At 37.6% G+C, this 11,573-nt stretch overlaps 1 protein-coding gene across 1 annotated transcript; it reads left to right on the forward strand.

Annotated features, from left to right (window-relative positions):
- Positions 1-4,590: 4,590 nt before the first annotated feature.
- Positions 4,591-11,494, forward strand: LOC133652517 (serine/arginine-rich splicing factor 3-like). The gene is made up of 7 exons (XM_062051351.1): positions 4,591-4,744; positions 5,431-5,484; positions 8,830-9,040; positions 9,124-9,258; positions 10,791-10,829; positions 10,899-10,985; positions 11,072-11,494. Exons 2-7 carry the CDS (start codon positions 5,478-5,480, stop codon positions 11,097-11,099), a joined length of 507 nt encoding a protein of 168 aa, XP_061907335.1. The 5' UTR covers positions 4,591-4,744; positions 5,431-5,477; the 3' UTR covers positions 11,100-11,494.
- The last annotated feature ends 79 nt before the right edge of the window (positions 11,495-11,573 follow it).

An 11,573-nucleotide genomic window follows, 5' to 3' on the forward strand; every position in this document is an offset into this window, starting at 1 on the left:
TGAAAGCTACGGAGCGCTCCCAAATAACTTTTTAAACTTTAGGTTTTGGGGAAAGTAGCAAGTCATGTCAAGTCAAAAGGCTCAAGTCCAAGTGAAGTCACAAGTCATTGATGTTAAAGTCTAAGTCGAGTTGCAAGTCTCTTTACATTTTGTCAAGTCGAGTCTAAAGTCATCAAATTCATGACTCGAGTCTGACTCGAGTCCAAGTCATGTGACTCGAGTCCACACCTCTGAATATTACTCTATCTGTATTTGCTTTTGTTTTCTTTCTCTGATTTTGAAAGTGCCTTGACTTTTGTGTGAATTATAAATGTATGTTTGTTGTTCAATAAAAAAATAAAATAACACTTCCTTCTACAAGGCATTGTGTCATCTCACCATATTTTTTATAAATGTGATTATGACTAATACAAACAAAAAAGGGTTATCTTGCTTGAGATTTGTTTCTTGGAACATTAAAGGGATCAATGGCCCAGTTAAAAGAGGTAGAGTATTTTCCCATTTAAAACACCTTAAAACTGAAATTGCTTTCCCACAAGAGACTCATCTGACCACTAAGGATCACCATAGATTAAAGGCCTCATGGGTTGGACAATCTTTTCACTCAAATTTTAGCAGTAAAGCAAGGGGCACAGCTATTTTAATACACAAAAGAATCCAGTTTAGCCCAACAAATGTCATAACTGACCATCAAGGTCGTTTTGTAATAGTCTCGGGTTCTCTTAATAATATGTCTGTTGTCCTTGCCAACCTTTATGCACCCAATTGGGATGATGAAGCATTTATTAGGAAAGTGTTTTCACTTTTGCCAGACCTCAGTTCTCATCGTTTAATATTGGGGGGGGGACCTGAACTGTGCAATAGACCCGTTGCTAGACAAATCTAGTCCAAGGCAGGGCCCCCCATTAAAAATGGCCAAAACAATTTCAAATCTCATGGGTCAAATAGGAGGTGTGGACCCGTGGCGCTTTCTATACCCAGATAAAAAACAATTCTCTTTTTATTCTCAGGTCCATAAAACTTTTTCAAGGATTGACTACTTTTTCATAGATGATAATCTCCTTCCGGCTGTCGATAATGTAGAATATTCAACAATAGTGATATCTGACCATGCTCCATTGTCACTTGATATTTCGTTTACACTCTTTTAAAAAACGCAGACTCCATGGAGGTTTAATTGCACACTACTCAATGATGACGGATTCTGCAAAACAATTTCCAAAGTGATAGATGATTTTCCTGTCACCAACAACTCTACTCCCATATCCCCGTCTTTACTCTGGGAGACATTAAAGGTGGTAGTCCGGGGAGAGATTATTTCTTATTCAGCAAGACAAAACAAATTGAGAAGACAAAAACAGGAGCAGCTCATGGAAAGTATAACAGAATTGGACAGACAACTATCAGTATCTCCATACCCTGATCTGGTTAAAGATAGACAAAATCTGCAAATGAACTATAATTTATTGTCAACACAAGAAACTGAAAAATTACTCTTACGATCGCGTGGCTTCCTGTACGAGCACGGTGAGAAGGCAGGGCGCCATCTATCACGCCAAATTAAAAGCCAGTCAGCATCTCGGCAAATTCGACAAATCAGAACCCTCACAGATGAACTTACAGTCATTCCTTCAGTCATTAATGACACCTTCAAATCATTCTACTCTGAACTATATACTTCACAATGCGCTGCTGATAAAACAATCATGTTGCGTTTCCTGGATAACTTGAAATTTCCATCCATAACTACTACTCAAGAGAGCGCTTTGGATCAACCTTTAGTAATCCGGGAAATTGTAAATTCAATTAAACTAATGCAGAGCGGCAAGGCCCCTGGCCTAGATGGCTATCCTATAGAGTTTTATAAAAAATTCTCAGATAAACTGACTCCTCTCCTTTTAAATATGTACAATGACTCTCTGGACCGGGGTACCTTGCCTCGAACTCTCACCGAAGCGTCAATAACTTTATTACTAAAACCGGGAAAAGTTGATTCTGACTGTAGTTCTTACCGTCCCATCTCTCTCTTAAACGCTGATTATAAGATTTTAGCTAAAGCACTGGCCCTTCGCCTTGAATCAATTTTACCAAACATCATATCACCTGACCAAACTGGATTTATGAAAAACCGGCACTCTTTTTCCAACATTCGTAGCCTTCTTAACATTATTTTTTCTCCAGCATCCGAGGAGACGCCAGAAGTGGTGGTCTCTTTGGATGCAGAGAAAGCTTTCGACAGGGTGGAGTGGGGATATTTATTGGAGGTCTTAAAGAGGTTTAACATTGGGTCTAAATATATATCTTGGATAGCACTTCTATACTCTTCTCCTAGGGCTGCCGTAAGCACAAATGGGATGTTATCCCAATTTTTCACACTTGGCAGAGGTACACGGCAGGGGTGCCCTCTAAGCCCATTGTTATTTGTTACTGCAATTGAACCCTTGTCCATTGCTCTTAAATCGGCCGGTATCAGTAAAGGAATCCATAGATGCGGTCTAGAACACACACATTCTCTATACGCGGATGATTTACTATTGTTTATATCTGATCCAATCTCTACCATTCCAAAGATTATTGATTTGCTAAACAATTTTGGATCATTCTCTGGCTATAAATTGAATGTCGCTAAGAGTGAATGCTTCCCTGTGAATAATTTGGCCCTTGAGATCCCTGATGGATATTTCCCATTTAAGATGTTTAGGAACAGCTTCAAGTACTTAGGTGTACATATTTGTCGCAAGCTACCAGCTCTCTACAAGGACAATTTTCCACCTCTAATCGACAAACTTAAATTAGATTTGGATAGGTGGAAAGATTTACACATAACTATTGCTGGCAGGGTAAACTGCGTCAAAATGAATGTGCTTCCTCGATTTTTGTATCTGTTTCAATGTTTGCCTATCTTTTTACCCAATTCCTTTTTTTGCATAATAAACAAACTAATTTCATCCTTTATATGGAAAGGCAAGACTCCCAGGATTAGAAGAGAGTTCCTGCAAAGGCATAGGTCCGTAGGTGGTTTATCACTCCCTAATCTAAAATACTACTTTTGGGCAGCTAACATACACAATGTGACTCTATGGATCCAAGAACCTGAATTAATCTGGTGTACATCTGAAGCTAGTTCCTGTTCTACCTCTCTCTTGGATCTACTTACATCAAAATTACCTTATCGACCATCCCAATTTACTTGTAGTCCAATCGTCATTTCTACCCTTAGAATCTGGTCTCAATTTAGAAATACTTTCGGCCTGCAGGGCTTATCCAATCACAGCCCCATTCATAATAACCACCTCTTCCTCCCTCCTAGCACAGATGTAGCGTTTTCTCTATGGAAGCAGTCAAACCTTAGCAGGCTAAAGGACTTATATATTGGTGATGTCTTCGCTAGTTTCAGTGAACTGTGTATAAAATTTGACCTACCAAAATCTCACCTATTTCGATACTTTCAGGTTCGTAATTTTGTTAAATTAAATAGTCTCTTTTTCCCTAATACTCCACCTAATTCGCTAATTGACTCAATTTGAGATATTCCCACAAATCAGAAAGGCCTAATCTCCAAAATCTACATCTTAATATCCCAGTTTAGTAAAACGTCTCTTGATAAAATCAGAGGGAATTGGGAAGAAGAGCTTGGCAGATCTTTAGATGATGGAGATTGGGATTCTGCCTTAACCCGAATTAACAACAGTACATCCTGTTCAAGGCTTAATTTAATACAATTTAAGGTTGTCCACCGTATTTATTTTACTAATTCCAAACTCTCCAAAATATACCCCAATATTTCGGATACTTGTAACAGATGTCACATGTCACCTGCAAACATGACGCACATGTTTTGGTCTTGTCCCCATTTGCTGGACTATTGGACAACTATTTTCAAACACCTTGCTAAGGCATTGGATTTAAACCTGACACCATGTGCAGAAATGGCCATTTTTGGGACGGTATCAGATCCCCAAATAAGGAGAAAATTTAAGGATAGTATCGCCTTTGCATCCTTATTAGCACGTAGGAGAATTTTGCTGGAGTGGAAGTCACCATTTTGCCCCAAAGCCTCCTTATGGCTTAAAGACCTTATGATTTATTTAGATCTGGAGAAAATAAAGTTCAATCTTAGGGGGGCACCTGGGAAGTTTTATTCTGTTTGGGGTGGTGTGGTTGACTACATAGCTAAATTAAAGACGCTATAGGATACATGAAAAGTTCACCTTTCACAAACCAGCTTCCTTTTTTATTTTTTATTTACATTTATTCTGGGTGTATATTTATTATCTGCCTATGTTGAGAAGAAAGTGGTGTACTAATTATTTTCCATTTGTGACTGTACCTTTAACTTATGTAGGACCTGGGGGGGGGGGGTTGTGTGTGTATGGGGTGTGTGTTGGGTTGCTGTTCTTGGAAGTGGGTGGGTAAAAAAAAAAGGAGGAAAATGTGATTACTGTTCTATTGTATAGTGTAATACCTGTCAAATTCAATAAAAACATTTATTAAAAAAAATAAAAAAAATAAAATAAGATAAAAAAAGACACGGAAAAGCAACAAAACAAAAAAAAGAAGAAGAAAACGAAGAAGACCTCAGGGGGCGCTATGTTCAAGTGAGTCCTTGATTTACGAGGATAACACAAAGAAGAAAGCCGCCTCCTTTTCCGGCTGGGCTACCGGCGCTAACAACAAGTCAAGCTAGGAGGAGCTGTCCCAGTGCACTCGCTGATATTTTTCATCGCACACTGCCGCAGAAAGGGTAAGCTCAAATTCAAATCACGTTTAAATTACTCTACGCTCATTTTTCTCGACGTTGATGTCGAGTGAAGTTAGTCAATATGTATTTGGGTCCGGAAAAGGGCTAAATCGATCGACGTGAGAGATGCTAACTTTGCTAAGTAACGTTAGCGACGCATGTTTGATGAGATGGGGGATGGGTTGGGATTCATGACTTCCCTAGAATTTCTCGTTGAATTCAATTTTAATGTTGAGGTTTTATAGATTATCCAGTTTGTGTATACGTCTTTACATTAAAGGCTAAATCCACGCGGCTGTTGTCTTTGAAGATTGTGAATTCATTGTGCTTCCGCAAGCGTGTTAGTGTTCAGTATGAGCACTGCCGCCTTCCATGAATGTTTTCAAGAATGATTGAAATGTTAGTATGGTGTGCTTTAATTGCATCGGTTCTACGTACAGCCGAAATCCTGTTTTATTAAAAGCAAGTTCATTACCTATATATGTCATCTGTTGTTTCCCTAAAAAGTGTTAAAACACAAAGACATACACAAGAAAACTATTCTGTAACGTCACATCAGAGTTGGGTTCTCCATTTTGGTGACAATACCAGTCAACATTACAAAGTAGGCGCTACTTGTCCAATAAATGCCTGATAGTATTTGTTGGCCAGACTAATGATGATTTATTTTTTCCCGTATTGCATTTCAGGTCGGTTTCACTGTAGGACATCACTTCCAACTTTTGAACTTGCTGAAATGGGAGGTATGAGAAGTTATTCCATGTATTCATGATACAATACCACTGTCCCATATAATCAAATTACATGTGATACCAGCAATTTAAGATATGCCAAACTTTACAGGGCTTCCAGGTGTCAATAAACAGCATTAAAACTCATTAAATTAATTTTGTGAGATTTAAGGCCTTAAATGGCATTAAAAAGCATCACATTTGGTGTCCAGAGGCATTTAAAAACTCATACAATTGTAAGCCAGGACCAATTAATGGAATTGTAAAAAAATAACTTAATAACTCTGCCGTTATCAATAAATTGCAATGTCCGTGTGTTTGTTTCTTTGTTTCCGGCTTTCAAACTGGATACAGAGATATCATTTTGTGCATTGCTCTCACCAGTCTGGCACGTTTATTTGACAATGGAATAGCACAAACCGAGGAAACCTCTTGTCAGTCATCCACAATCTTTGTTTCGGTACATGTGGCATGACCTACTTGCAATTCTCTTCCACATGTTTTCCCGTGTGTAGTAGTGGTAGCGACACTTATTTTAATGTTGGTGCTGTAATTAATCCCTTTTAATACAACAGTCACTTTTAATGTGCACGTTGCATCAAAACCGTAGGAGAAAGCGTTCGCGAAGGTAGGCTGTGTAAACCCTGGAACTGTCGTAACAAGTTGACCAATCACAGCTCTTTTTTTCTAACTTTATTTAACCGCCAAAATGATACACACAATTCAAACAATCAGAACATACAAGTAAACAAGTCTCTATACATTTAAAAAAATATATGTATTTCCAAATATTTTTTATCTTATTTTCAAGCAGTAATTAAGAAATTGAAACAAAACCACTATAAATAAAGAATAAACAAAAGAAACACAAAACGTGCAAGGGACGGCAAAAGAAAAATTGGCCAGAAAACAAAAGCATCATATATTTTTATTTTATTTTGTCTTTGATGGAAATGGTCTGTTGTATGTCTTTTAGGATGTGGGAAGTTTTCATGACCTTTTTGTTACTTCATCATTAGTGAACCTTTGTTAAAGCTTGTCGATTGCAAACCCGGAGGAGTGTTTTGCAGCATGTGCAAAAAGACCTTAAAACTTTGCTCAATTGGCATCAATGCGGTGAAATCATACATGGTCTAGGCTAATAAGTCAGTGATTAAAGGCAGTGTCCCATTTCTTTGGCGTGGCCAATAAAAGCCACATCTGCTGTGTAAAATAAATGAGAATATAAATTAGCGATGTCACGGTGTTACAATTTCTTATTACGGTTATTGTTACCAATATTATCGCGGCTGTTATCGCAATAATTATAAATGTGCTTAAAATTTTCAAAAACTACTTACAGGCAGCATCAAAACTACTGAAATCTTTTAACCAAGTTTAATTTAATAAAACACAAACACATTCAAAATGTATGTATGTAGCTCAAGTAGAAAATGTGCATATGGAAGCAACACAAGTATTATAAACAAAGTAATATGGCAGAAACTAAATAAAAACATAAATATATAAAATGTATGTGAAAATTGTGCAAGGTGGCACCCAATGGCCATAAGATGTAACTGCACTTTTTGTCCATATAGATAAAAAAAAGTACTGTTCATATATGAGGTCTAGTCTTACACATAGGACTGCACGATTATGGGCAAAATAATAATTATTATTTTTATCAATATTGAAATCACGACTATTGGTCAGGATTATCCATTGTTTGGTAAAACACTGTTGGGGTGTGAATGTGATGCCATCATGTATTTTGTAATGTCTAATAAAAAGGCTATGGATAAATGTTATCAATTTATTTAAATACAAATATTTGTGTTTTTTCTCATTAATAGTATCAACGTGTCAGTTTTTTTAGTACACGATGCCTTTATCACTTTTTACATTTTCATAGAGGTGTTTTTTAAGTTATGTACATACATTTACATGCACTGTGTGTACACGTACAAGCTGTATCAGGACAGATCCATTGAGAGTTTGAGCAGAAATGTGTCGCATAAGAATTAACCATACACCTTAAAACATTATTAAAATGCTATGTCACATGAATGGTTATTCAAATAATATTATGGAATGAAAACCACACAAGTGATGTAAAAACAAGTAAAGTAAAAAAAACATGGTGTTTACTTTTTGAGGTCAATAGTAAACCCACAAAGTAGTTTGGCTAATGAAAATAAAGCTATAAACAAACTTTGTTCTTCTGTAACAACCTAGTGGTTCAGTGCAACAGTTTGGCCAACAAAAATAAACAGGAGTGATACCTCTTACATCCAATCTTTGTGCCTCACTGACAACTCAGCCGGCGCTTCAATTTCAAGGAAGTAAGCAGTGTTGCCTAAAATGTATTAATAAATGACAGGTTTTCGGTAATTAAACATTTAAACGGTATTACTAACCGTCTGGAATTTTATTGCGGTTTATCATTATATCGTTTACCGTTACATCCCTAATAGAAACACATTCTCACGTTAAACAGTCTTGTGAACCAATTCTTATTCGCAAGAGTAATAGTTAATGTAAACATTTCAACTATTCATTGTCAGATGCTTACAATTTTGTCTATACTGACAATTGTAAGCGTTTGACTACAACTATCTGCAGTAAGACATGGACATAACATTTATTTTAAGTAGCATTAAAAATCACTAAATTAGACTTGCTGGCAACTGTAGAAACCTTGATTAAAAGGGGCTTGTGTACACAAATATTCAAGGAACATTATTGTCATACCAGCACACATGTGATGGCACAAAATTGAATACCCGAGGTCCTAGATTTAGCTCTTGAGTCCAACAAGAACAATAGTATGTACTTAATAATTTAAATAGAATATGGAATAGTGTTATATTTATATAGCGCTTTTTTCTCTAGAGACTCAAAGCGCTTTATGTAGTGAAACCTATTATCTACATATTTTAAGCTACATTGGGTAAAGTGTTTTGCCCAAGGACATAACGGCAGTGATCAGGATGGCGGAAGCGGGAAACGAACCTGGAACCCTTAAGTTGCTGGCACGACCGCTCTACCAACCGATCCAGGCCGTCCCAAATAAGTAGAGTATGTTATAAACATAATTGTTTAATTGGAGTAGATTATAAATGGGGCACAATAAGTAGTACAATAGAATAGAATGTGATCCTGTAGTGGAAAAACAATGACACCAAACCAAAAAAAAGCCCAGTTCAGCAAAGTTGATGCGTCTGCAAGTTAAGTGTTCCTCGTGTAGGGCAGTGCTGACTTCTCACCTTTTTCTTATACATCTAAATATCATATTTAATAGTTAAACTTGGGTTACTAAATGGAGGCACAGTGAGTCTGAAGCCCTCACTGTCTCAATGTATTCTTTCCCGTCAGACCCATCGTTCAACAGAGACTGTCCACTGGACTGCAAAGTTTATGTTGGAAATCTTGGAAACAATGGAAACAAGTCTGAGATAGAACAGGCTTTTGGATACTTCGGTCCTTTACGAAGTGTATGGGTTGCTCGGAACCCCCCAGGCTTTGCTTTTGTTGAGTTTGAAGATCCCAGAGATGCCTCTGATGCAGTGAGAGAACTGGATGGGAGGTAATAACTTTTCTCAAGAAATGTAGCTTGTTGTATACACACCATTTTGAAATTATATTAATGCTATCTTTATCATTTGGCAGAACAATGTGTGGCTGTCGAGTCCGTGTCGAATTATCCACTGGAGAAAAGCGTTCAAGAAGCCGTGGTCCTCCTCCATCCTGGAGTCGACACTCAAGGGATGACGTCAGGCGCCGAAGCCCCGTAGTTAGACGCAGGTATCTTTCTAAACCTAAAGCATGCATTTTTTAAAAAATGTCTTACACATATGGCTGATTTTCCCACACCCACTGCAGCAAATGACCTCAAAATGTTTGACAATGCCATAGAAATGTAAGTTGACTGCACTGGCAAGATGATCACTTGTGATTATGCACAATGATTTAGGGATCTGTTTGCCTTCAGCTTTACCAGTTCGTCTCAGTACTATGCTTCATTTTGGCAGTGCGAAGTTTTGATAATCTGTCAAAAGCTTTTTAACTTATATTTTCTAGAAATACACTACACTTAGATTTAAAATGCCTTCATTACCAACTTAAATTTTTTAGGGTACATTTCTGTAGGTGTTAATTTTGTTTTGCTGAGTTCAGTTTTCCATTTATTAATAAAACTGAACCCCGTTGCAGAGTCACCACCACGCTTCTCACCATCTGAGTCAGTCAACTAGTCCTCTTTCAGCATCATGTGACTGCTGACCTGCTTGGCTGGTGTTGTCACATGATCCAGGCGCACCGCCAGTCGTCAGGTTCCACCAAGCTTTTGGTTCCTGAGCATGCAGTTCCCGGCATCCTCCTTCTTCTCCAACCTTAACCCAATCAACAGTGGCCCACCTCACATTATCAACCAATCGCCGTCTTTACTCGTACTATTCGCCATGCGACCACTGTATCAACGGGAATTGCCCTTGGCTTACATCCCTCCCCCTAAAGAGAAACTACAACCATCCCCTTCAACCAGCAAACAAGCAACTTCATATCGCCAACATTTGCAGCATGTGGCAGATCCTCTCTGCAATTTGACCTCCCTGTCCATGGCTACCATGCGCCATTTCTTTCTTGTCCAAACCCCCCAAAATAGTAAGTTGCTTTTATCATGCTCTTTGCAGTTATGCGTTTTTCTTTTCCTTTCCAAAGCTCAGTGACATTTTACACTTGACAGATGTGTAGGTTAAATATTCACACAAACATCCCAGTGAAGCGTCAACAAATTCTATTACAATGTAGATCTTATGTTGCATGGCTGAACTACTGGCCCTGTGGGGTGACCTTGCAGTTTTGGTCTCATCAATCGTGCAATATTATTTCACCTCAAGTGCAATTGTGTCCTGTGTAACACAAAAGCAATTTTAATAATTCAATAACACTGCACCTAATTGGTTTGCTAAAATCATTTTAGATCCAGCAAACAGCATAAAATGGCCTTAAATGTATTTTTATTCTATTTTCCCATTATAAAGCACATTTTCTTACCATTATAGGGATGTGATCTAGTTTTTCTCCAATTGAGCCTTGGTGTCAAGCATTGACTTTATCAATAGCAATTTTGACGTGGCTCATCTTTTGGTACTTGCCGGGCAAAATTGGCGTTTAGTAAAAAAGAGCGTTGTCATTTTTGGGGAGTTCCATCAGAATGATCTAATTAGAATGAACTACGCATAACCCAAGTTTTCACATGCATCCCAATGAGGTTGTATGTGTTGGTTAGGATAACCCTTAAATCATCTTTTTTGTCAACTTCACCTACACTTTAGATCACCAAGGAAGAGGAGCCTGAGTCGCAGTCGCAGCAGGCAAGTTATTTTTATTTTTTAATGGCAGTGATTATAAATTATTTAACCTAATTTTCTTTTCTCCTCCAGGTCTGTTTCACGAGACAAACGCAGATATCGGTCTCTTTCCAGAGACAAGAACCGTAAGCGCTCAAGATCATTTTCGCGATCAAGGAGGTATGCTAATGAGGATATTGACAAACTGTTTTACCATCACCCATGTTGAGTTATCATGTCATTTGTTTGTTGTTTTTGTCTTTCAGTCGTTCTCGGTCTAACGACAGAAAATGAGGACATCACAAAATGGCTTGTGTATGGGAACTCCAAATTTTTATAATCATGCTTTCTTTTTAGAATTTTGCCGACTCAAGGTGGTGATAGAGGTGTTCAAGAAACCGTTGTTACAGTCAGTTAACAATAAAGGATTCTGATTCTTTCAGCATGATTGTTTTGAGTGCACGGTTGATTTTTTTAAAATGTCTAAATTTCACATTTGCCACCTGTTACTCAATCTTAAGTTTATGTGTTGGTTTTATTTTGCTAGTCATACGTGATGGGAAAGTCACAAATGTAAGTTTTGGGGTGCTATTTAAAGCTACATCTGTAACTACTTTATGTTGTCATATTCTCAATACAACACACTAATGAAGGTAAACATTTTCGGCAATAAATGTTTTTTTTCTCAAGTAACAGTTGTTGTTTTTTTTCAATTTGATAATGTTTACATAAAAGCATGTAAAACTAAGGTGTGAGTCTGCTTCAAGT

The sequence above is a fragment of the Entelurus aequoreus genome, linkage group LG01, assembly GCF_033978785.1.
Source record: "Entelurus aequoreus isolate RoL-2023_Sb linkage group LG01, RoL_Eaeq_v1.1, whole genome shotgun sequence".
Taxonomy (NCBI): Eukaryota; Metazoa; Chordata; class Actinopteri; order Syngnathiformes; family Syngnathidae; genus Entelurus; species Entelurus aequoreus.

Bases quoted from the DNA above. Each gene is read 5' to 3' on its own strand.
- LOC133652517 (XM_062051351.1), top strand. The intron at 9,259-10,790 runs GTATCTTTCTAA...CCTACACTTTAG, and splicing joins AGCCCCGTAGTTAGACGCAG to ATCACCAAGGAAGAGGAGCC. The intron at 10,986-11,071 runs GTATGCTAATGA...TTTGTCTTTCAG, and splicing joins TCATTTTCGCGATCAAGGAG to TCGTTCTCGGTCTAACGACA.